The sequence below is a fragment of the Engystomops pustulosus genome, chromosome 1 (genome assembly GCF_040894005.1).
Source record: "Engystomops pustulosus chromosome 1, aEngPut4.maternal, whole genome shotgun sequence".
Taxonomy (NCBI): Eukaryota; Metazoa; Chordata; class Amphibia; order Anura; family Leptodactylidae; genus Engystomops; species Engystomops pustulosus.
In genome coordinates, this window is record NC_092411.1 from 46489522 (window position 1) to 46517159 (window position 27638).

The 27638-nt window shown below is 38.9% G+C and overlaps 1 protein-coding gene across 4 annotated transcripts in view; it reads right to left on the reverse strand.

The window, feature by feature from the left end:
* ARB2A (ARB2 cotranscriptional regulator A) overlaps nt 1–27638 on the reverse strand; it is a 280920-nt gene that overhangs the window by 39867 nt on the left and 213415 nt on the right. The window contains exon 11 of one of the 4 annotated variants that reach the window (XM_072139588.1): nt 3345–3445. The exons of 2 other annotated variants lie outside the window; for them this stretch is intronic. In XM_072139588.1, coding sequence (XP_071995689.1) covers nt 3363–3445 — 83 coding nt within the window. In that variant the 3' untranslated portion in view covers nt 3345–3362. Of the gene's footprint in view, nt 1–3344; nt 3446–21219; nt 21246–27638 lie in introns of those variants that run through there. One more of the 4 variants, XM_072139599.1, reaches the window with a different exon arrangement.

A 27638-nucleotide genomic window follows, 5' to 3' on the forward strand; every position in this document is an offset into this window, starting at 1 on the left:
CAGTCTATAGCTGTTCTTCCAAACTCCTCCATATATATGGGCATATGTGAGAGATAAAGCAACATTAGACATAGAAGCAAAGAAAGAAGTATGCTGAAATTCCACTCCACACCTCCTCAACAGTTGGTGGATATTTGGCCGATCTTGCTAAAATTTAAATACTTAAAGGGAGGCTATGAGCCGAAATTGACCTAGTAAACCACTACCGGTGTGTTGCCAAGCAGCTGAACACCTTCCAGATCATGTTTGCTTCATGATCCAGTGCGGTGGTGTCATTCAGAAAATAAACTTTGAAGTGACATGTAAATTGGTTATATAATGTTAAGGAGGTGGAGAGTTTAACACTGAAGTCAAGATAGAGAGCTCGGAACGCCTCCTCCTCTGTGTTTGACATCATTCATCATGCAGGAAAAGCAATTACAGTGAAGGGGACTTTCTGAGGAAGAGAGAGTTTGACTTCAGTGTTAAAATCTTAACTTTATACAACCATTTTAAATCTCACTTCAAAGTTAAGGAGGCAGAGATTTTAACACTGAAGTCAAACTCTCTCTTCCTCAGAAAGCCCCGTTCACTATAATTGATGATCATGCATGATACATGATGTCAAACACAGAGGAGGAGGCGGTCCAAGCTCTCTATCTTGACTTCAGTGTTAAACTCTCCACCTCAACTTTATACAACCAACTTATATCTCACTTCAAAGTTGATTTTCTTGATGAGGCCACCACACTGGACCATGAAAGAAACAAAAACTAGAAGGTATTAAGCTGCTTGACAATATACTGATAGTAGTTTATTAGGCCAGTTGCTGATGACAGGTTCCCTTTAAACAGAATTACTTAACCAAAATCTTGTTTAATGAGGGCATCTTAACTATTTGCAGGTTTAGGGAAGTCAGTCTAAAATATTTCTTAGTTTGAATATGTGGTTGTGATTTAGTGTACTGTCGGGAAACAAAACTACCAACAGGCGGTAAATGGGGAAAGGCAATTTTCTATGCATTAGCCTACCTGTGCACAGACTTGTGGTCATCGGCAGTAGAAAAAACGGCAAAAGCCACAAACATAGCCAGGAATAGGACTTGCTTTCAGTTTTTCCAGCTTGGGAAGTGGACTCACACATGGGACCATAAAGAACATGGCTGTGTGAGCTTATAGAAATTAATTTGTCCATCTCCAATTCATTGAATCAATGGATAGCACATGGACAAAAACAATGTTGGAGAAAAATTGAATAAAAACATGGAAAGAAGCTGTAATTCTCAGTAGAGCAGGAAATCTTACAAAATTGTGAACATTAAAAGATGAAATATGTGAGAGACCTAACAACTGACTGATGCGTGGACTGAAGCCAATTCTTGGATCCCTCATGCTGTAAACTGTGCTTAACGAACTCGTGGATATTGTGGGTTTCCTTTTATCTCGTTATCCTACCATATTTTTTGAGAGATCCATTGAAAATGTTGTACCTCTACAGGTAAAATATATTTTGTTGTTTCTTTAAAACATAGAATTCAAAAAAAGCCAAAATAACTGTGGCAAGAATCACTTCTTTTGAAGCCTCCAATAGCTTGACGAAGCTTGAACTTAACTGCTCCACTGAAATAGGTTTGGAGCTTTAAGTGAAAAATAATTAACAACTAAATAGACGTCGGTTATGAGTTTCTAAGAACCAGTGCCACTTTAGTCAGGGGTGCACCAGCCATGAGGCAAGTTGGGACTCTTGCCTCAGGCGGTACCACCTGCAGCAAGATGGGGGGAAGCATCACAGGTGCAGTCACCTGCTACAAGGCAAGAACTGACACCTAATGTCAGCAGAAAAGTGGAGCGGAGAACCCACTTGCTAAAAAAAACTACTGGATGGAGGGTGTTCTATAGCTTGTCGCAGGCAGCAGAGAGTTTATGTTCTCCCTGACTCTAGTCTATGGTTGTGTTTGGTATTGCAACTCTTCCTTTTATTGAATAGGACAGAGCAGCGACACTAAACATAGTCCATTGTACTTCTCAGTCTGATTCACATATGATATGATGACCTACAAATATACATTATGAATATGACTAGAAGCAGCTTAATTTTCAAAGCTGTCAGAAATATATGCTCCCACTTTTCATTCATTGAACTAAGCAAACCTCAAACTGTGAGTGGAGATCTCTTGATGTCACAGCAAACAAACTTTCATGGCATGTTCCCTTCTAAGAAAGAGGATTCACTAATTAGATGATAGAAAGTCATGCTGAGCCATGATATGAATTTGTTTTCGATACCTACCAAGCTCACAGCGGTGCGGGCTGCATGCTCTCTTTATGATACTATCTAATACCCAGCTGATGGATACACTCTGCTTTTCAGGATCGCTTATACAAATAGAAAATGGACTTTATTCTCAATTTCTTTCTTATCATCTGCAATCCACTCCAAGCAATGAAAAACGTTTTTTCCTTGCAGGACAACATGAAGACGTCCCAATAGCTTATTAATATTAACCATTGACAAAAGACCTTAAAAATACTAAATACTTAAAGGAAATCTATTGATTTCATGCATTATGAACCAAACATACCTTGAGAATACTGCAGCTACACTGATGCAGAAACATATCTTGTTTAATTCCTGAGCAGAGTGGCTTTGCTGAAAAAACAATTATAAAATTCAAGACCTTGGGAAAGCTGGTAGCCTACAAAAACACATTACACACGGAGCTTCCGGAACTGTCCAGACAGGACTAATCAACCTCAGTTGGATGACTCATACACAGCAGCTGAAGGGTGGTGCAGTGATTGATTACTTCTGCCTGGCAGGGACAAAAAAGCATTCTCTGAACCAGTGCATAATTAAGGTAAGGGGAGAAGCGCTGAGGCATATTCTCATTTTCATAATTTTATAATTGATTTTTCACCAAAACCACTCAGCTCAGGGATTAAACAAGATACATTTCTGCATCAGTGTAGCTAAAGCATTCTCAAGGTATGTTTGGTTCACAATGCATAAAAACAAATGGTAGATTTCCTTTAAATTTTGATGAGCAATCCAATCTCTGTTTGTTAGCTGATTGTTAGAGATTTATGTTATCAATTTTTAGCCTAATTTTTAAGAAGGCTGACCACAACCCTTAATTTAGCAAAGTCTTATAAAGACTTGTAAAAACAATAAAGATAGTATAATGTATATAGGGCTTGTGTACCTTATGTATGCACAGTAGGTATGCTGAACCACATTTAGAGTTTGCACACAATTTTGGTCTTTCAAAATTAAATTTAATTAAAGTTAAAACTAGCATAGATAAATAATTTTTTGAGTAAAATGCTTGTATATTTAGTGCAAAGCTTTCTACAATTTGTCTCTTGCGCATCTTGTATGTATTATCATACATTGCAGGTTGCCAAGTCCTTTTCAGTGTGAAAACCCTTGTTCATCAGGCAGTTTGTTCTTTTCTCTGCACATAAAACTAAAAATGAAATCTTTATAAAACTGACACATTCAGGCTTACTGTATATGGTTTTAAAGGTTAAGCTGTTAAAAACAAGCAAACTGGACAAAAACAATGAATGGGAGACAGCAGACTACAATGTATGAGAATACATGCAGGCTCCAGAAGACAATGGCTAATACATTTTAACATAACTAAAATTACAAATATGATTTGAAGCAAAAAAAATATATTTTAGCGAAAACAGAAAAAATTGTCCAAACCTTTAGATAGCAAAAACTTCCCTCTGCATATATATATATAATTTTTTTTTTTTTTTACAATATACTCTTACTATGTGAAGGATTCAGACAATGTAGGAAACTTTCATAACTCTTCATAGTATAAAGACGAAAGCTTTATGTGAAACTAGAAAACCCCTTTAATGATAATTCTGAAGTTGAGTGTTCTTGACACCTCTGTGTGTTCTCATATGTGGATGTTGACTCTTGCCTGTCAATCCTGTCAACACAAGAGATGTCTAGAGAACTGAAACTCTAAACTTCTGTCCGTTAGAGGGCAAATGCACTAAAATGGCTCCTGTGAGGATTTTAATTAAAAGAAGATGTGGTGTATACACAAACAACGGACATCCAGGACCATATCATTAAGATTGAAGTATAGGTTTACTTAAAGTGATCCTCCGCACAACCTTTACTAAGGCGCATTCCCTTGAGTATATGTGTGACAGTTGATAATCCTTTTCTCACTACTGATTTAGTCCTCTGTACTTTATTATAATTTTGTCTTTGATGTAATAGAAATCATTGCTTCATGTACGGGCGTCCCGGGGAGCCTGTGATTGACCTGTGCAGCCAATCGGAGGAATCAAAGCATCACAGAAACGAAGGTGTTTCTTAGACTACTGAAGACCATCTGTAGGCAATGTAACCTAAGATTGTATGCAAGCCTCAAGAAAAATACCTTGCACTTCAGTGTTGGGAAGTTTCATATTCATTAGATTATTATTAGAGATGAGCGAGCACTAAAATGCTTGAGCGCTCGTTACTCGAGTCAAACTTTTCCCAATGCTCAAGTGCTCGTATCGAATAACGAACCTCATTGAAGTCAATGGGAGACTCGAGCATTTTTCAAGGGGACCAAGGCTCTGCAATAAAATGTGTAATTTTATTGAGAAATAAGGAAGTCAGTCCTGTTTGTTCTTTTATTTTATTCAATGGATATATTCGTGGAACTTCAAAAAGGAGAATGACCCGTGTTAAACATCTGCAATGTATTCTTCACACATATTGTTTTTCACATACTATTGTGAAGAACACCGTTCTGCACTAATGTCTTCTGATAAGTTAGCAGATGTATGGAAACATAAGCAATGTGTTCTTCACTGAAGAACACATTGCAGATGTTTCCGTACATCTGCTAACTTATCCGAAGAAACGAATGCCGAATGGTGTTCTTCACAATAGTATGTGAAGAACAATATGTGTGAAGAATACATTGCAGATGTTTCCGTACATCTTCAATGTGTTCTTCACACATATTGTTCTTCACATACTATTGTGAAGAACACCATTCGGCTCTTATGTCTTCGGATAAGTTAGCAGATGTACGGAAACATCTGAAATGTGTTCTTCACTTAAATGATCCTGTGTTCACTGTTTTCACTGTGTTCTTCACTGTTCTTCCCTGTGTTTCCTTAAGTAAAAGCTCGATCTCGAGCCGGCAAAATACTCGTCCGAGCAATGAGCCGTTTAGAGTACCTTAATACTCGAACGAGCATCAAGCTCAGACGAGTATGCTAGCTCATCTCTAATTATAATCTAATCCCTCTAAAAATTGTGCTTTTGGCCGACATACGTCTAATGCTGGGTTCAAATCATGATTTTGCTATATGTTGTAAGGACACGTCGGAGAGATTTCTGATATGTCCTTACAACAAATGTCACAGACGTATCTCACTGTATGCTTATACATGTCAATAAGTACACTCATTGGTTGGTGCAGTCTAGGGATCCACATGGTATAGAGTGATTCTATACCATCCTGGGAGAGGACATGGTGTTTGGTTGAATTATGTCAATGATTGCACTCGGTGATTATGTCGGGAGCTAAAAACGTGATGTGAACCCAGCCTAATATGTATGTATGGCTTAGGAACTTCAATTATTTCCTATAATATTTCAGACTGATGTCCACTAATTTCATATGTGTATATATTCTGAAATTAATGGACGTCATAAAAAAACATACAGTGGAAGAGCGACTGGGCAAATTATGCTTGCTCACCGGATTCACCTTGGTCAATTCTGCTGAACAAGACTTGTCATAGCCCTGACTAACCAACAGCTGTATGTTTTGACATCAGTAGTGAAAATGAGCAGAAAATCTAACTGTTCCATATCAAGAAGTATTTTTACTACTGCTAATGTGCCTTAAATACCTTGTTCCACAGATGAGTGGCCTGGCACCTGCTGCATGAGAAATAGCCAATTACTACTCAGTGTCTCTAATTTTCTGATTCAATTAGCATGCTTCAGAGCTTTCCAGTTTAATTGCAAACTACTTCACAGTTAGCTCTCTGATTAATCATTGCCCATCTGCAAGCCATCGGAAAACTTGGTGGAACAAATTTGTGTACTTTGGAATGCTGGGAGATTAGCAAATCAAACTTGTTTTGGTATATAAAGCCTTAATTTTGTTTGCCCTTTTCAGCTGCACTTGTAAGAAGCTCTGTACTGATTAAACAGGAAATCCGGACAATAATATGCTACATTATGCATATAATTACTGTAAATACAGCCAAGACTACAGAAACATCATGGAGCCTGTGCACCAACATACATGGAGAAGGGGTCAGGAAAACACATTCAGAGCAGATTCCCCTATGCCATGGCCAACTGGTATCTCCACAACATAGGTGTCGTCACCACGGTTCGATTCTGTAGCTTTCCCAATTAGTTATGCAGATTACATGGGATAAATGCTTACTCACACAAGGCAATCAAGTTCTGCTGAAAGGAAATCTACCACCAGGATGAAGGATTGTAAACCAAGCACACTGACATACTGGTGTGTGTCCACTTTGCAAGATCTGCTATTCTTTTAGCTTCTTAAACCATTGTCTGTACATAAAAAGGTTTTAAAAATTATGCACATTTATCCTGAGGGGCTTCAGGCTCTATTGACATCTATTGAGCCTATAGCCCTTCAGGCTCATTTGCATGATTTTTAAAACATTCTTTCATAAAACTAGGGCATAAGAAGCTAAAAGAGCAGCAGATCCTGACAGAGGAGGCACACACCATAATGTAAGTGTGCTTGGTTTACAAACCTTAATCCTGGTGGTACAATAGATTTCCTTTAAGTCATACATGGCCATGTGGTATATACATGATCAAACAATACGGCTAGCTGTCAAGTGTGGAAGTAATCTAGATCCTTTCACAAAGACTATTCTTTGCCAAAAAGATTATGTGAGGCCCAGTTCACATGTCTGTTAGGTCTTCAGTCATTGTGAGCCAAAAGCAGGAGTGGTGGAACACAGAGAACAGGTGACAGTCTATCCATGACATCTTACCTCTTTATAGTCACTGGAAAGACAAGCACCTGTTCTATGTGTTTGATCATCCCTGGTTTGGTCTGAAAATAAAAAAAACGGAAGACTTAAAGGAGAGGTGGATACAGGGATTCACTCTAAGGTGTTCTCTACAACTCTCTATAAAGTGTTAGATCATCAGGACAATTGTTTCTTTACGACACCTGAATCCATAATTAAAGGGACATCATTATCAGCTTTTACACCAATAAACTAACAGCAGCCTTTCAGAAATACCCTTTCTAAAATTCCCTTTAATGCAGAACGCACTAGTCTATTAAAAGGACTTTTTGCCTTCATTTGAGTCAATTTTAGAGGCTGCAAGAGGAGTGTCACTTCAGACTCTTGTTCGACTATATCACATAGAGTCTTACTTTTGGTATCATATTAAAACTAAGAATATCATCTTTCAAATCACATCAAGCATGTGCTTTCCGTGAGCTACAGAACCGGAGATACAGGCAGTTAGCATCATAGTTGGGATTGGATCATTATTCACAACTATTTCTTAAAATGTTTGTATCATTTGTTCTGTAATTCAAAAACAACTCAAGTCTGATGAGATTGAGACACAAAATACAAATCTCTAGCATTTAAAAGTGATTCTTTTCAGCACATTTGCAAATTTGAGGGTGATATTTTTCATAGATAAACACGTGAGTTTTAACATAAGAGAAGGTGCCATTGGGGGGGAAGGGAGGGGAGGAAAGAGAAGTTACCGTATATAATTGTGTATAAGCAGAGTTTTTCAGCACAAAAAATGTGCTAAAAAAAACTCACCTCATAACATAAGAGAGGGAATTTTAGAAAGAATATTTTATACTCTACCTACGAGGCTAGTAATTTAGTGGTGTAAAACTGATGATGGAATCCTTTTAAGCATGGTTTAAGAATTAATGTGTGGTTATTCAAATTAGCAATAAGGATTAGAATCTTTATTAAAAGCGTGTTAACACAATTGTAAAATGAACAAACTAGAAAAAAATGTGGAAAATCAAGACGTTTATTTCTAAAAGCAAGCAAACTTGGTAAAAAAAAATGTAGGCATGTTATTTTTATTTATTCTTGGTATTGAAATACAGTCTAAGGCAGTGATAGCTAACCTATGGCACTGGTGCCAGAGGTGGCACTCAGAGCCCTTTCTGTGGGCACTCAGGCCATCACCAGAGATGACTCCAGGTATCTTCCTGCAGTCCCAGACGGCCCAGGACTTGCTGTGCAGAGGTATATTAAAGTGACTGCTGTACCTGGGACTATTCTCTGCTTTATTGGTGTCCTCAGGGTGCTGGTATCAATGAAAACTGTGACAAAGCAGGAGTATAAATCACAAATTACATTTCTGTGTTGGCACTTTGTGATAAATAAGTGAGTCTTGGTTGTAGTTTGGGCACTCGGCCCCTAAAAGGTTTGCCATCACTGGTCTAAGGGAAGCAATCAGAATATCTGTTCCATCACCATATCTATCTATATAAACAAAAAAATGGTGGATTTCGTGAAAAATCGGTGGACTTCATTCCATAGCTTTGTTTCAGCTTCATCTGAAGCCTTTCTCAAAGCCTTTCTCAGATAGAAACTGAAACTTAGCTTTGGAATGTCCACCATTTTTTCACTAAGAAATCGGAGTGCTGCATTTTTTTTGTTCTATTTGGATGCCTTGTCTTGCTTTGTTGGCTGGCACCCTCTCATAAATGGTTTTCTAGGAGCATCGCTGTACATTTTTTGTGTCCATCTCTCTGATTGGTGGAGAGAAAGTTCTTACAGAGCAAATGTTGTCTACATATTATTGAAGTTACGCATCAGTAAAAACTGCATGATTTACGGATATTATGAAATAAAAATATTGACAAGACAACTAAAAAATTAAAACAAAATAAAACAGGCAGTCCCCGGGTTATTTACAAGTTAGGTTCTATAGGTTTGTTCTGAAGTTCAATTTGTATGTAAGTGGGAACAGGTATATTTTATAATTGTAGCTCAAGATAAAAAAAATTTTGTTCCTGAGACAATGGATTTTCAAAATTATTTTTACTGTCATGGGAACAAGAATTATGAATAAAGCTTCAGTACAGACACCTTACAGGTGATCATTACAGCCTGGGAATAAAGTAAAGCATCCAGAGAGCTTTACCAGAGGTCACATTGGGCAGAGAGGTCGGTCTGTAACACAGGGTTCGCCTGTATGTCAGGTGTCCTTAAGATGGTGACTTACCTGTAGTGGATCTTTTTCTAATAACACAATCCCTCCAAGTTGAAACAAACTCACGTGAAGCTGAAAAGTTCCTGAATGATGTTATTTGTTGCCTTTACATGACAACAGCATTACCTTATATTTTCTTGGAGATGTTGGTCAAACAAATGTCATCACTGAGGAGTCAACCAATTTTAAAAAAAAGCATAGAACAAATATGTTGAGTAATTTAATGTAACGAAAATATTTACAACACGAGTAACTAGATAGCTATGTTATAAGAGGATAGCCCTCCTCCACATTCTCCACAAGAAAAAGTTATTTCTGTAAAAGATCCAGATGGTGTAAGATTTTCAAGTTGTCAGTGTCTGACGGTGTCCTGGTTTGTACTGTCAGGTTTACTGACTGTATCATCTAGTAGATGTCTACAGTGTCCAATAATGTAGATGGGGGAATCTGTCAAATTGTAAAACCTAGTTCTAACATTCAGAAGCTCTTGGCCAATCGACTGTGCAGTGAGCTACGGAGTAATGTTCAGGAATATTAGAACATAACCAAATCCAGTGGAAAACATCGTCCTACGTCTTTAACCATGTATTTGATACAGTTCATAAAACTGAAGTTCTCTGGTATTCGTTCCTATCTCCTCCCCTGTGTGGCTGGGGAACACCCGGTTGCTCACCAAGGCTTGCCTAATTCCATTTCCTTGGATATCTATTAAGCAGCAGGACAATGCGCACCATATATTTAAACGTCATTATGAATATTTACATTTTCCTCTTATGGATCATGAATATACTGCCAGAATAGGGATTTTCTGCTCCAGTGATCCGGCCTTATCTCATTTATACATAATTTATACAGCCGGCAGATGACTGCATCGGCAATAAGTCCTATCAATAGCAAATTCCTGCGTTAAAGAGCAGAAAAAACTAGAAAAAAGGGAATATTGAAGTAAAGAAAAGTTTTACAAACCAGGAAAACATATTTGCATATTATCTTATACTGTAATTGTATTAGGCTCCGCTCACATAACGTCATGACTTTGATATATAATGGCTAGTTATGCAAGAGCCATGTCCAAATATATGCATTTAATGACATAGCAGTTTGGCATCTCTGTTACCCCCATAATATGGACAGGACATGGGGGATTGGCGATATGCTCAAATGCAGGAACATGATCCCAAATTTGTGATTGATAGGAAACCTTTAGTGTATCAGAAAAAAAATTTGAAAAACAAACCTTCACTTTCAGTGGCCTTATTTTGTAGGTGACTATATAACAGTCCGTTTTCTCTGACAATATAATATGTACACTGTTGAATAATAAATGTAGGTATTTATTAGTCAACTGGGCCTTTGGAGTCCCTATTAATTTCCAGTACTATAATTAGAGGGAACATTTCTCCTTCACAAAATTTTTTCTCTAGTTCTCACTGTTCCCAAACGTACCATATATAACAAGCAGAATGGTGAGGGTCTGACTGCTTTGACCCTCAACGATCACAAGAACAGGACCCCAAGCCATCTGAAGAATGATGGTCCAATTTTCACTTATGGGTGAAGCGGAAGGGCAAGCATGTGTCCCGACGCTCCGTCCAAAACTAAAATAGTGTCGGAAATTGTCTTGCACATTGATTGGCTATCTTTGGGACTCCCATTTCCTGTTTAAGTGAATGCTGGAGATAGCCGAAAAGTGTGGTGGACAGTTTCTGAGGACTTATTTCTAATGAATGGAGCACCAGGAACACATGCACGTTCTGCTACTCCACTTATTATTATTAATATTATTATTAAGATCCTCTTTCTCCAGTTGGTCCCATTCTCGAGATTGATGGGTGTTCCAGCAATCTGAATATTACTGATAAAGGTTAGGGGGATAACATGAAAACTTGGTAGAGCCCTTTTAGGTGTTGTTAGTTTAAGCATCTACTATCCTTATATCTACTACTCTCAGGGGAGGTGGTCCTGGTAGTGCCCATTTGACAGTAGAGAGCCTAGCTAGTATATTGGATGCTGAAACTAATAGCACAAATTTCTGAGGGCCTTTGGAGTCTAAATAAAATTCTAACTGTGCTGAAATGAGAGCAGCAGAACATATTCAAGCAGTTGTAATTGGCAGGGATGGTGGTAGCACCTTCTTTAAAGTCCTATTTCCCTACTAATTCTTTGGTCTCAAGAATTTGTGAGTTCAAGCATTTGACAAACCTTTACCATGGACACTTACATGCAGACGTAAACATATATGTATATATAAGGCATGCACACAGTCACACGAAGCAGATGCCTTGTCTGTAGGGAAATAATGTTTGCAAAATTAAAAAGCAGCATGGCCGTTTGGATACATTTGCTATAGGGATTGCAGAAAGCACTCTCTGCTGTAAAGAAACCGTTTAACAGCTTGCAATATGATGTGATTTCTACGGCGGATATAATCATGTGACCCAGCCGGAGCCCGAGCCAGCGCACAGAAGATGGCTTCATAAACAGCACTCAGAGGGAGACAATGACAAATAGATTTTGTCCATAGAAGAGTTTTAATGAGTCCATGCCGTTTTCAAACTGATAAATCAGACGAGCCGACATCCAGAAACATCAGACAAAGTGAGCTTTATCTAACCTATTAGGAGTTTTTCACCATAAGGGTAATTAGAAGGTAGAATTAGTTTCCTGCAGAGTCACTACTGGCAGCTCCAATTAGTACTTATACATACTCACTGAGCAATGGGATTAGTTTATAAACAGACTTGGGGAGACTCAGACAAATTGGTGTGGAGTCAAGCACAGCCTCTATTAGAATTCTGTGAGGTTAAAGAAAGAATTTCTAGCAGGGGGGAAAAAAAAAGACGTGAATAGTATAGAAAACCTCCCTCCACAATTGGGGTTTTTTGATCAACGGCTCAGAACGTAGACGAGAACCAGGCTTCACCTTCAACTAGTTTTACAAACTCAGGAAATAACCCATAAACATGGCTACAATGTCTATGAAATGGTTAATAACTTCATATGACGGTGTGATTTTAAAGGTAAACTTTATGAATATTAGAAGTTACAAGTCATTTTCTAGTGACCTATTTTTTTCTTGTATGATACTTTAGGACCTGTAGCTCAACCCTAATAACTTGCAGAGAAATGTGGTACCATCAGGTGCTACTAGGGAACATGCCTGTGGATATGACAATGTATACAGGCAGTCCCCAGGTTACGTACAAGATTGGTTCTGTGGGGTTGTTCTTAAAGGGAACCTGTCACCAGGAGAACCATTTTAGCACTCCCCCAGTCCCCACAGAGCATAGTACATACACTGCCAAAGTGTTTTTGTATTAAAAATTGGTTTTACAGAAAAAAAGTTATGTTATATTGTACCTTTCATTAGCATCTGCTGTGTGACTAGGCACTTGTCCCCTGGGAGCGGCTGGAAAGGAGCAGTTTCCTCCCCTCCCTTGGGAAACAGCTTCTCCATGTGTCCTTTTCAAATACATGAATAACTCCCCTCACTCGGGATTGGCTGTAGAGGAGCAGGGGGCGTTGCTAAGCAATGGGTGTTTTCATATATTTGAAACTGCTCCTTTCCAGCCACTCCCAGGGGACGAGTGCCTAGTCACACAGCAGATGCTAATGAAAGGTACAATATAACATCTTTTTTTCTGTAAAACCAATTTTTAATACAAAAACACTTTGGCAGTGTATGTACTATGCTCTGTGGGGACTGGGGGAGTGCTAAAATGGGTCTTCTGATGACAGGTTCCCTTTAAAAGGGTTTTCCCACGAAGACAAGTTAGGCCCTCTCCATGGGGCCCTATCCCTATCCAGTGCTGAGACCCATTCAGACCGCAAGAACAAGGGGACCAACCGACCCGCTCCATTAATTTCTATGGAGCGGACGGAGATCGCTGAGCTCCAGCGAGGGGTCGGTCGGACTCATTATCAACTCCTCCTGCTGTATAACATGCGGCCTGCAGATAGGACACTATGTATAATCTGCTCACATCCTGCTGTTGGCAGATAGGACATAAAGTACTTCGACCAAAAGGGGTTTATGATTTCCTGAATTATCTAATACCGACATATGCTAAACCTGGTTATAGCTCTTACAAGACATTGGTCTATTACACCCAACCATCTCCCCATATTTGAGTTGTTGAGCATCTACACATTCTATGGTCACTTTATTAGGAACCTAATACTAATGGACCTGTATAGTAAAATGTTTATTATAAATTAAAAAAAAAACACCCAAAACAAAGAATAAAATATATATATATAATATGTATATATAAAAATTTAAAAAGAGGAAGTCAGTCTATTTCGTGTTTTTTTTTCCTGTTGTGCAGTCCAAATATCACATGTAAATAGTTTGGAATGGCTCCGGTATTGACAAGCCAGCTCTTTTTTATATGCACAGCATGGTATTTTCACCACAATTTGCATTGTTGTAATAGCTTATTGACTGTTTTAGGTTGAAGGGGCCGAGGTGCTACTCAGTATGAATCTGTTTACTGCATGTGCCCAAAGTTCATTCACCCCAAGCAATTTAGTCAATAACCAATTTTTATACTTCTATCTTCTTTAAGATTCCACACCAATAATCCGTCCTTTTTTCCCCTGTTTTAATTATTTTAGTACTAGTCTAACATTTCCCATGGAAATCAATATGGGTGCGATCTATTAGCCAAAAAAAATCTGCAGCACTGCAATGCACACATATTAAAAATATTGATCCTGTAGGCCACTGATGTTTTCATTGAATTTAATGTTATCAAGCAGCCATAACAGAATTTCAATGACTCATACACACTTTTGATTAAAATTATAGATTACGGATGGAAGGAAATTAGCTATTTTACTTTGTGATAACAAAGTGCATTGTTTCATGTTCTTAAATAAGGTCAGCATTGTATGGTTATTCACTGCTACACAATACTTGGCAAATGACAACGAGATGCCATTTCACTCTCTTCATTGACATTTGAACCCGATTCCACATCAAGTGATTTGCAGGAAGCTTACATCTACCACTCGCCATCAGATTGATTTCAATGGAAATCAGCTACAATGACCAACACTTCAAGACGCAAAGTTAGTTCCTGTAATTTGTAATTCTCCACAGTTTTGACAATATAATTTCTTAAAATATATTTTATACATCTTGTGCTTCCTTAAAACATAATGCATAGAACATAAAATGCTATAATATATAGCTACATTCACACAAACGTATGGTGGGCGTATATATATATACGGCGTATATAAGTCCCCCATACACAGCAATGGGCGCATGCGCCCTACGGGAGCGGTATGGTGCAGCACACATGGGGCACCGTACCGTTCCGTAGCTGGGAGAAAGATAGGCCAGGTCTATATATTACTATAGAGAGGGGTGGGGGTGAGCGCCGCTCATCCCCTCCACCCACTGATGTATGCCCGTCGTACTACGGTACAGTGGTCATACTTCGTGTGAATGCAGGGGGTTGTCCAAAGTTTAGAATGTAACTCCTACCACAGGATAAGGGATAACAAGATGATTGATGTGGTTTGATTGCTGGCACCTGGCCGATCACAAGAAAAGGGACCCCCTCCAATCATGAGCTTGGGATCCATGTGATGTGTACAATGGGAATCCTGTTCTCACTAGTGGATGGGGCAGCAGGCCGAGAGCACTGAGAAAGGAGCAGCAGGGCACATGCTCATCCTGCCAATCTATCCATTAACAAGAATGGGATTCCCTTTGTCCAGAACACAGAAATGTAATACATGGAAACTTGGGAGAGTCCCTTTAAACAAATTTACCAAACTTACATCCTTATCCTTCATCTACAGGGTCACAAATAAACATCTGTTGGGAGGTCTAGTGAACATGAAGTGCTATCCCGCTCTGTCCTGTAGAAGTGAATGGAGCAGTGATCATGTAACCGTAACACTCCATTCATGTATCCCTGTTGCAATCCGGCACTTATTCAGATTTTTGGAAGGCGTTCTTTACAAATACAAAATACAGAAATCTACACCATATAAGTTTTACTATTATGATTATTATTATGCATAAACAAATCTTCCAATAACTACTGTATAGCGTTTTAGCTCTTCTGATATCTTATTAGTAAATACTTAATAATTCCTAATTCAATTATTCTACATTGTAGCAATTGTCTGTTATTCCTACTGCAAGTACATGAATAAACTAAACTTTACCATTTAATTGCAGGGTGTGTCAAATGCCACAAAAACAAAAATAAGAACCCTGTCTGAACTGGGCCAAAGGAAAAAATCTTGACTGGACACAATGGAAAAAAATGGAAGGTTAAAGAGACATAAAAAGCCTTATTGTCAAGAATCTCTTATGTCAGTAGATGTAGGTTCTCCTCACATTTAGCTCATGGCTTAAATATTTAACACTACTAAGGTAAATCATGATTATATAGAGAGGTAAGCAAAGCTGGTGGACATTGTACAGATATAAATACTGTAAATGCTAGAGGAACTGAACCACAAATATACATTTTAAAAGAACCGTGTCATCAGCTTTCAAAACACTAAACTAATAGCACTCTCAAGTGTCAAATATGTTTTTTTTTTTTTGCGCAGAATGAGTTGAGGCTAGAAATATTTCTATCTTTGACTTTATAGCAGTTAGAACAATAGTTTTGGTTTCATTGTTAAGATGAGAATCTCATCCATCAAACCATATGAGGAGTATTTATCACCACTTTGTCTGGTTTCTTGTATTTTTTTAAAGACTTTTTTTTGTCTCAGTTGAGACTTTCTTCAGACAAAAAAAAAAAAGTGTAAAAAAATGTAGTACAAGAAACCCTCCCTTCCATTGTGGTTCAATGTGTTACAAAACACAGCGCTTTTGACCAAATCTCTCATTAGCAGAAATAATCAAAAGGTTAGACTCACCTTCGCTGAGGAGCATTTTGTGTGGACGGAGGAGAAGTGGTCCACAGTTCAATTCAGTGATGAAAGCTTAATTTAATATATTTGGGTCTGATTGGAAACATTATGTTCGTCACCAAACCGGGGAAAGATTGAACCCAAAGTGTGTAAAGAAGTCAGTGAAAGGTAATGGAGGAAGTGTCATGGTTTTGGGAACGTTTTCGAAAGTAGGAGTAGGAGTTGTACCCCTCACACATCTTTAACTTTGTCCCTTCCTTGCAATTATCACTTAATGAGAAAGCAATTTTCATGCAGTACAATGTCCCCTGTCACAAAGTAAATGAGTAAAGCAGTTAATTGAAACAGAAAACATAGTCCTGATCTAAACCGAATACAAAAGCTCTGGAAAATCCTTGGTTACAAAGTTATGGTCAAGAAACTTACAACAGTCACAGCACTTTGGAAGAGACAGGAAGAAGAGTGGACAAAAATCACATCAGAGTAGTTTATTGGTTTAAAAATTGGTGACAGTGTCCCTTTAGGTCATCATGTATTGTGGTTACTGCCAGGATAATCCGGGATCGGCCATATGCTTCCCATACAGTACTTGCCACAAAAGAAATGCAATATTCTATGGTGACTATTAAAATAAGCGACCAGCTACATATTGAAAAGAACGGGGGTGAGTGTCACCCAGAGTGACTCAGACTTCTCTTTATGATGTCATTAGGGCATTTAGAGAAAAAGAGCTAGTGAGACATTAGATTTATTTGATGTTACCTCTTCATCTTAGATCAAGCTTTTCTTTGACCTCAGTGACCATACAAGTGGCTTAAGACACAGAGTGACATTACTTTGGCAAAGATGGCGTGAAATCCGGAAAGTTTACTTTATGGCTACACTGAAAATGTGGAAATAGTTCATTCCATGTAAGAGGAGGTGAGATAAAAGTGTCTGTAATCCTCCTAAATAAGCTTGTTAAATGGTGTCACAACATGTGCTAGTTGTACACTCGTACCTCTGCACTTCCTAGATTTTAGGGTAACGTAATTAACCAGTGGTGGGTAGTGTTTACGTTAGTTCTCAAAAGGTTAAGAAGCTGATTATCGTTAAAATCAGCTTTGCCGGAGGCTTCACGGGCTGTGGGTAATCAAATTAGACAAGCAGGGCAGTGTGTCACCCTACACTAACCAGTGGCACTTTCTTATGTTGTGACCTTTTCCATTAGATGAGACAGCTACTTAAACTTATTCACTACAGTTTGTGAAAGATTATCTCCCAGCGACAAAAACAATGGGCAAAATAATTCAGGAACGACATGTTATAAAAGAATGTCAAACAACAGATCACGTACCTGCCAGGACGCTGACCTTTTATCTTGTGACAAGGTACATGCCTGCAGCAGAGGAATGATAAAAACTTGCCGCTGGACTCCCTTTAAGGTTCCCTAAAATGCATGGTGATGGCTTAGCTCACTGCTTTAATTGGCTTCAAGGGGTTTTCCCAATAACAACCTTTATTCCCTAGTCACAAGAAAGGGAACCAGCATGTTTCACTGGGGTGCAACCATTAAAACTTTAGCAATCATGTCGGTAATAGCCAGTTTCCCTGAACATCTGAAAAACACTGAAAATAAGCCTAGTGCAATTTTTTCAAGCTTTTTTTCAAGCTCTTCCCCTAAAAATAAGACCTAGCGGCAGCCATTGCTCCGGCTCCCCCCACTCCATCCATAGGATAAAAATAATTTTTGTGCAAAATGCTACAAGTAGCTACCTGAAGAAGAAGGGGTCAATGAAGGAAAGTGCCCTTGCTAAAGTTCCAGAATTTCTAATTTTTTAACGATTTTAAAAGGAACGTGCTCTATAACACAGGAAGTACAGCATGTCAAAGAGCAGGAGAAACTGAGCAAATTGTACATAGTGTCCTATCAGCAGGCAGAATGTTTTAGAGCAGGAGGAGCTAAGTGGTTTGTACATGATTTCCAATCTGCAAAAAGCTTGTTATAGAGCAGGAGGAGCTGCACAGATTATATATAGTGCCCTGTCTGCAGGCAGAATGTTATAGAGCTGGAAGAACTCAGTAGATTGTACATGGTGTCTCATGTACAGGCAGAATGTTATAGAGCAAGAAGAGCTGAGTGGATTGTATATAGTATCCTATCTACAGGGAGAAAGATATAAAGCAGGAGGAACTGAGGAGAAACCTTATGGGTAAATGTACTGGGCCTACATGGTGGTGGAGAGCCTTGTTTTGGGGAATTAAACTATGAGCCAGACACACCCACTGGAAAAAATGACTGCCTCCTTTAACAATACAGTTGACACCTTCCAGAAGATATGGGAGCCATAGGACTCCTTTTGCGCCATTAATGGAATGTAGGTGTGATGGGACCTCCCCGGGCCTGACTAATACACCCCAATACACTTGCACTGCAGTTTTGGTTTACCCTCCGAGGAACTAAACTTTCCTGATGTGTGTTTTGGCCAGTCCTGTATGTCATATTGGTTACTTATACAGATTCCTACTTCACATAGTGGGTATTGTAGCCATAGTCCATTTTGCGAGTTGTTGGGGACGGATTACATGCTATAGACAGCTGCATTTTATTTAACTAAAGGATGTAAACTTGCAATATACCACATTAGAGTGTTGTCTTTTAAGTCGGACACTTTAACTCAAATGTCGAGCCAGACTTTTGTACAGCATTTTGTGAACCATATGCATAGTTCGATGTACGAATTAACAAATTTTGCATGCACAACCCGCTGTATTAAATTGTGTTTGGAAAAAAAAAAAATTAAAAAAATTTACAGTTAAAAAAAAAAAAAATCAAAAGTATAGAATTTAATGGCAGATGTATGTTTGATCGTTTTTCAATAAGTTTACTTTAACTTTTCCCGAGATGCTTTGTTTTCTTGTTGTTTCATTGTTTGCCATAGAATGCGAAAGCTATAATGAAGGTGGAACCGAACATGCAATCAGACTGACAATTTTATTAGAATAAAACAAGAAAACATCCACTATTCAAATGCACAGCGCAACATAAAGGAACAATAGAAGAACCTTTAAAAAAGGCAAAAATAAATGACATAATAAATAATGCACATTTCTCATAGGAAGACTTTACCTTACAAAACACTTCGAAACATATTATGAGATGAAAGTAAAGAATTTCCTGTAAATAAACAGAAAAACATCTTGTTTAAAGGGAACCTGTCATCAGGAAGGCCATTTATACCTGATGACAGGTTCCAATAACCCCTGGCTTGTTGATTTAAAAAATGCCTTTGTTGTGCATCTGAATAATTGCCCTGATATTTAATAATTTCTTTAATATTACCTGCTCCCTGCCAGCAGTGTGTAGTGACTCCCAGGGGAGGGGCAGTTCAAATGGCACAAGTCTTCTTCTCCTGTACCCTTGCCCGCACTCATGGCCCTCCCCCTGCTTACGTCACTGCAAGCAATTCTTGTCCTGGGGTGGGAGACAGCTGCAGCCTGGGTAAGTCTTCTCTCCTCCACACTCATCCATCTCCCTCACCACTCCCCACTTTGTATCAAGGTGACGAAGGCATTTTAAAGATCAGCATAACACAAGCTATTGGAACCTGTCACTAGTTACAAATGACATTCCTATTGACAGGTTCCCTTTAACACAAAAATCTGAGTCTGAGATTTTTATTAACTATTGGACCCAGGGAGTATTAAAATAACAAACAGGATATACCAATCTCTCTCTGGCGCATTGTGGTCCCGTCATAGCTGGCCTCCATGTTTTATACAGAGGCTCCACGATATCAACACCACACGCTCCTGTTACAGCCCACAGCCAAAGTCTGTAGTGGATGCACGGATGTTGATGTGATGTCACTACCGAGTCTCTGTATACAAACAGAAACCAGCAGTGACGAGAAGTGGCTTTCTTTTGCAGTATGCCATAAAGGGTATATGTCATTTGTTACTTTAAAGGAAAACTACCCGCAATTATAAGCCAATTTAAACAACAGATACTCATCAATCATCCTCTTCTTCTCAATTCCAGCACTTGTTTTCTTTAATCTTCACACGCCAGGATCGCCTTTATAAAAAACTTCTATAAATGAGGCCGGAGTGTGGGGACACGATTCAGTCATGATTAAGAGCACCTGTCTGTGCTAGAAACGCGTTGATGATGATTTTACCATGCCACCTGTATTTTACCTTATGGATGCCCTAAAAATACAAAAAAGGCGGTCTTATTCTGCAAATAGCTGGTTCCGGAATTTTTCTTCCTTATTGTGGACTTCATTGCCCTGCAGCGGGGTGGATTCGTGCAAGTGGATAAAGTTACTGCAGATCTAGGTGAGCTCTTTCACATGTGTGGGGACACGATGTCCGGTGCTCTGGGCTGCTAATTATTCACGTCTCCTGCCACCTCCCTCTCCCATTCAGGCGATCCTAGCGTGTCAAGATTAAAGAAGACAAGCACCGGGATCAAGGAGAAGAGGATGGTAGGCGGGTATAATTAGTTTAATTTGGCTTAAAGGTACTGGTAGTTTTCCTTGAATACTTCCTAGGGCATTCAAATAATAATTAAAAATAAGTAAATCCCAGACAATCCCTTTAAATAAAATATTCTATGACATTCCTGAGAGAGAACTGTTTTAACCATAAGTAGATATACTAAGAAAACCAACATCCCAATGTGAGAATATCCCCTAATCTGGTAATACTATGCAGCTGACATATTGTTGGTTTGTATAATACAACTGTAATGCTGTAACTACTTTGCGAGTATAAAGGACGTGAGGAGACTTAAGGCTGGAAATCTAAGTAGTCCCCATGAAGAAGGCATTTGTAGGGAATCTTGTGCTGGAGAGTGATATGTCACATCTTGGAGCTGTGAAACAACAGTAAGCTTTTAGCAGTTCTGCAGTACAAGTCGCCTCATATTTAAAGTGACAGTTTTATGGTATTTTCTCGGAGTGTGGCGCTCTCCTCCAGCGACGCTTAGACTCACTGAATATTACGGAAACACATCACAGGTGTCCCATTTGCTCTAGGAATTTGTAAGTCTTATACACTTTCCTTAAGCTTTGAAGGAGTACAGGCAGCGCAAATACTTACAAAGCTTCCAGCTAAGCCCCGCTGTTACATCATGGTGAATATTTAAGTGGGTGCTGAAAAAAGAAATGTAATCTTGTTTTTGGTAGAAATCGTAAAACGTGACCGACTTTGACTGACTTATGGTATTGGGGATTATACCTGACGTTATGCAGTCATGATTATTCCCATTTCCCCCTCCATACCACAGCCACGGTTTTGATGCAGTGCCAGGAAATGTAACCGGCTTGGTAGGGGCTGTATACGCTTACGGCTTGGATTACCACATCACATAGTTATAGCTGGGAACATATCATACCGAATGCACCTTATTAAACTGCAGCCATAAAGCATTCATATACATTTTTCTGTGTAACACATTCCTGGGTAAGAGAGTGCAAATAAAAAAGCCTTTAAAAGTAAATCTACCATCAAAATCCATTATGATAAACCAGGGACACTTACTCATAGATCCAGGCACCGTGACTGTGCTACTCTTCTTATATTTGTTATTCATGGCCTCTTTCCTTCTGAAATCAGCTTTTAAAATTATGCAAAGGAAACTGAAGGACTCTTGGGGGTTTTACCAGAGCCCATCTGTGTTGCAGATTCACAGACTGTTACATTGTACAGGAGAACTTCCTCCCCCTTCCACGGCATGATTACATCAAGTAGATTTAGCATTAACATAGATTAGCATAAACATAAAAGTTGATTGTAGAAGGACAGGGGCCATGGATAACACATATAAGATCACCAGAGTCATGGTGTCTGGATCTATCAGTAAGTGTCCCTGGTTCATTGTGCTAGATTTTGATGGTAGATTTATTTCTAGTTTTCTAGCAAAAACAGAAAGGATGCTTCTCTTACCCTTTTGTAGATTACATTTAGACACAAATTTTTAGAGCTTAAAGCTTTAAAGAGGTGTTCCTATTTCAGCAAATGAATGTTATTGTTTGAAGAATGAAGAGTAATACATTTTTCAAAAATACTAACTTTATCAATTCCTAAGGGTTTTCCAGATCTCTGCTTGCTGTCGCTCTATAGAAAGAGTCATTGTTTATTTCCAGTGGATAGAAATCTGACCATGGTGACACAGCTGCACGGCTCGTTATATCACACAGCTCTGATTACTTCCTATGATACTAACGAACCGTGCACCTGTGTGACCAGGGATAGAGTTCTGTCAACTGGAAATACACATAGAAGCTTTCTATAGAATGACAGCAAGCAGAGATCCAGAAAACCCAGAATAATTGACATAGAAAGTATTTTTGAAAATTTTAGAACTTTTCATTAATCAAACAATAACATTCATTAGCCAAAATGAGAATACCCCTTTAACCCAACTCAACTACTAGACCCCACATATAGGTGATGAAATATCCTTTCTAAAATTCACTCTTATATGAAATATGGCCCCTTCACCTATAAATAATCTCCTCCAGAATCACGAGAAAGTAAACAGAGAAGAGTCATATTTTGCCCGAGATGAGTAAAGTTTAGGGGCTGCAGGTGTTGTGTTACTTCAGACGCTTCTATCTGCGGTTCTGTGGTAACCAGGAACATGGAGTCATATAAGAATCCCATCTTTCAGATTTTATATTATATATTATATACATATGTACATACACATACACACAAACAAGATACTTTTTTGGAGGGGAGCATAGTGACACAGTTACTAGAACTGTCCCATTTTGCCATTGAATGGTTGCCTTAGCAGCTGTCCCACCCCTTAAATCCACCATTGCCATCGTCCAATGTCAGGGGTGTAAGCTTTTAATGATCATTCTGTAACAGTAACCCTTGTGTGTTAACAAGAATAAATAGCGATAAAATAATAATTGTTCAGGTGACCTAGATGGGGAGATTTATCGTGGGTTTCTTTAGAACGGTTCTAGTTTCTCATGGAAACCAATCAGAGCTTGGCTTTCATTTTCCAACAGCTGTTTATAAAATTATAGCGGTTCTCTGATTGGTTTCCATGGGTAACTAGAACAGTTTTACCTCAGACACTTCTGATAAATCTACCCCATAATATGTAGAATGTACAGGAAAGATTTAGATAGGACAGACTTACATGCCTTTACACATACCCTGAGTTTTCCTTTCCATTCATCTCGCTCCCATCCATTACCCAGAATCCATCTGTCAGACTGTTCTGACAATTAGGCAATGCACGGGTATTAAGCCATTATATCTCAATGCTTAAAAACCCAGCAATAACAGTGCGGCCTGTGAATTTCACCATGTATTTATGAAGTCAAATGCTCAATTTAATGAGAGCCATCTAAAATGAACAGACACCTTGCGTGTGATACAGTGTTTAGCTCGGCTAACAAAGGAGCGCTTCTCGATTTTTTTTTTTTTGTTAGCTGCAATGATTCAATCTCTGAATTCTGATGGGGATGAAAACCTTGAGAATGAGGTGGGAGTGTCGCGGGCAATAGGTCAATAAAGAGCTAGGCCATTTCTGCCGTCTAGAGCCAGCCATGTGGAACTAAGTGTGGCCAAACAACCAGCGCGTTGGATCCTGGCCAAGAGGCTCAGAACCGAGGAGTGTTGCCAAACTAACCCCCTATTTTAAGAAAAATAAAAAGGCTGACTTTAAGCCTTTGCAAATGCTTCTCACTTAACATGTAAAAGCCGAACAATGCCGGAGAGTGTAAATTCTCCTCAACATCTGATAAATTCTTTAACTGGTAATTTTGGCTCTTTGCAGCGAGCAGCTGTAAATGGATTAATGGCACTTAACTGTAGATTACATGTCACAGATCAGGTCTGAACATATAAACTGTTATGTAAGGAAAACATTCCGGAGAATTAGACGCGTTCCCGACTTTATATTAACGTGTCATTTCGGCGAGGCGTTTTGAGGCTGTGATTAATATACCGTTTCAACAGATCTTAGACTTCGAGCTGCAATGGAGAAATAACAATTGAACATGCTGAGTAATAATAATATTACAGTAAATCTCGGCTAATTTTCAAGAGGGAAAATGAAGCACGAGGGGAAATGGTGCAGCTGCTTTTTCGAGTGCTCATAAAGTTTATCCGTGCAGGTTTACGAAAGCACAAAAAGAAAAATTTAGTGCCTTTTAATAAGTAGCCACTGATTTGTAAACCTCAAACTGCTGCTTTAAATTACCACGACATAGATCCTATTGATACAGATCAGGACCACAGTGAAGTGGGGCCACAGGGGAAAGTCTCTCAGCACTGACTATTACCGAGAACTTTCCAGAGAACGCTGAGCTGGGTTCTGGTACGTAAATTCTCTACACCTATCTATATTTTCTATGCCTACTGCCCCCATGTACCTTAAGTACATATATAATCCACCTTTATAGGTTGAGAATTTTTTTTCTGTTTTATTGGGGCCGGTGGAATAAGATGAGCAAGTAGTATGGTACCAGTAGGCTTGAGGTGTGACAAAATTAAGAGTAGCACAGTAGACATCTCTACTGTAAATATGCCACTAAAGTAAAATACAAGAGATTTCTGGCATAGACCAAGAATCCAGCTCTAAAAAAACTCCTGTATTATCTTTAAGCAGGTTCCTTATTTCTATTGCTTCATATGATTATGTTAGTGCGCTGTAACCCTTACCATATTCTGTTTGTATATTTCCCCCATTATCTATAAAGTGCGACAGAAATATTATGGAGCTATATACCGTAAATCAAAATGTATTGTTAAATATTGTGGCCATTTAAAAAATTGCAAGAAAGAATTGAAACATTGGCACAACACCATGTAGGAATTTTTTTTAGTTTTTTACTCCAGTATCAATAAATTTCCAGTTTATCCATCTTTAAAAAAATCCCTAATTGGTAACAGATCCTTAGTATTATAGCCTATATATCCTATTAGATGGGAATTTAATGGATTATTCTCATCCCTGCTTCACATTTAATTAATCTGCCAAATATATACATTTTTTTATCAAAACACTGTCCCTGTGTGAAAATATTTTTTTCCATAAATGTAGTCATATGGTTCCTTAGAAACGAAATAGCTATTCTTGGATATGACCACCTCTGCCTCCTCTGGTCCCTTAAAAACAAGATAGCTTTCCTTGGATACGACAACCTCCACCTCTGGAAGCGGTGGCTACACATGCGCTATTAAGCCCTGCAGGACCACCTAGCCTCAAAAAGCTGTGGAACATGCAGTAACTCCCATCCATTTCATATGTAAAAATTATTTGTTTCTTTGTGCAATCACTCCATATGCAATGACAACATGGCTAGTTTTATAAGAAATTATCTTCACAAACGTTCATCTTTTTAAATTTAATCCAATTGAAGAAATGTATGTATATGACAAATTAATTAAATTAAATGTCACTGCCCAGATGAGAATAAGGAAATCTGCCCAACTCGATAAACTCAAGCACGATCTACGGGGGACACTTACTCGTAGATCAAGGCACCATGACTGAGTAAACTTCTTATATTTGTTCCCCCCCCCCCCCGCATGCTCCCTCATCACTTATGTGTAGTGAGCAAGAAGTACTGAGGGAGCAAGGAGGAGGGGGTGAGACAGTGTAACAGCCTGTAAAGCCAGATCACAGAGGGTCTGGGGTAACTCCTCGGCTCATTAGCATAATTGTAAACATTGATTTTAGAAGAAAGGAGGCCATTAATAAAAAATATAAAAAGATTACCACAGTCACAGTGCTTGGATCTATGAGTAAGTGCCCCTGGTTTATCATGCCTAATTTTGATGGTAGATTTCCTTTAAAAATGTACATAAAGTATTTTCTCCCAAAGGACATAAAGGTTCCAGTGCATAATGTTAGAGAACTCATAATATATATTTTTCAGTTGCCTGGTTTTTGACACTTGAATCTCACAGACAGGACAGTATAACAAAAGCAGGGTAGCTTTTGTGGTGCCAAAACTGATGTTTTACTCCAGCTACCAACGGCAGCAAGAGAGATTTAAGTCAGTCCATTTGTGCATGAACTCTAAAGAGAAGCTGCTATTCCCAGAGTCCCATGCACATCTAAACAGATGGGAATAAAGAACATGACATGTGACCGGTACACTTCGAGAGAGCAACACCTCAGGGTTGGAGGTCACTGAAGATTTCAACAAATCTCACCAGATATGGCAACAGATTAAGCAAGGGTAGAGATTGCCCTCCAACCCTAACCTGTTAAGACCTTTGAAGTCTTATGACGACCTCTACTCTACTCTTTCATATTAGCTGTTAGTTACACTAATTACTGCCTAATAGTAAGCTGGTGCCAGACACTGTTTCTAAAGACTTCCAGGGATGTAGAGCCAGTAATACAGTTACTAGGATGCCAAATCTATTGTGGATGAAACAGACATTTCAATCCTTAAGACTTTTTGACATTTCTAGTATTCTGTCACGAGCTTAGAGAATTTCACCCTCTATAAAATACTCAATATTATGAAGATTTTGTATTTTGCACAATGCTTTTTAGACATTGTCACCACTTACTTTCCCCAGTAGGGTTTATAATCTAAATTCCTCCTTGGTATGCAAGATGAATCCAAATAACCCAAAATAAATCCACACAATTACAGGGAGAATAAAAAACTGTACAAAGAGGTTACTTTTAGGAAAATTTGAACACTGGACCAAAAAGTTTCTACAAAGCGAAAGTCTAGTCACAGAACCTCCATGTGTAACGGAAACACTTTTTCCACTTGGACCACGAGATCCTTTCACATAGAAGATGGCACCATTTTGGGAATAGGAAAAAGATTACAAGGGTACGTACAAGAGCCTAACAGGGCCATCCACATTGTACTTCCCCAGGTAAACTTTCTCTCACCGTTCATGTAACTCATCGGGGCAGGACTTGGCACTATCTGTGAAGTGCTGAGTCCTGCAGACTTTCAGTGGATCAGCACCAGGGGCATAACTGGAGGGGGTGCAGAGGGTGCGGTAGCAACCGGGCCCATGAGGTTTAGGGGGCCCATAAGGTGTCAATTTCCCATATGAGAAGACTAGCACTATATACTATACATTATAGTCAGGGGCCTTGCACAGACTTTGCACTGGGGCCCATCAGCTTCAAGTTACGCCACTGATCAGCACAATAGCGAAATCAAAGCTTGTGTATTGTGATTTTATACATTGATGAAGATGAACACATTTTGATGTATCAGTATAAACCCCCTTGTGCCACCTCTACTCTATTAGGTGCAGCACTACATTGCGACCACCACAGAAGTGCATCCAGTGTGGAGGACTTTGATTCTGCAGCCTTCTTCCCGTGCCGTAGGTGCATGCAAAATACATCATACGGATTCTCCTAGATAAACCTACACTTCAGTCTTGCTATCCCTACTTCTCTGAACAATAGTAGAACATGTGTGACACGTTATATAGAGATCCCAGATATAAGCTGCAGCGCGCGCACTAGATAATACTGACATACTGTTATAAAATATCTCCTGCAATACTTGTCAAAGCTGACGTGGAGC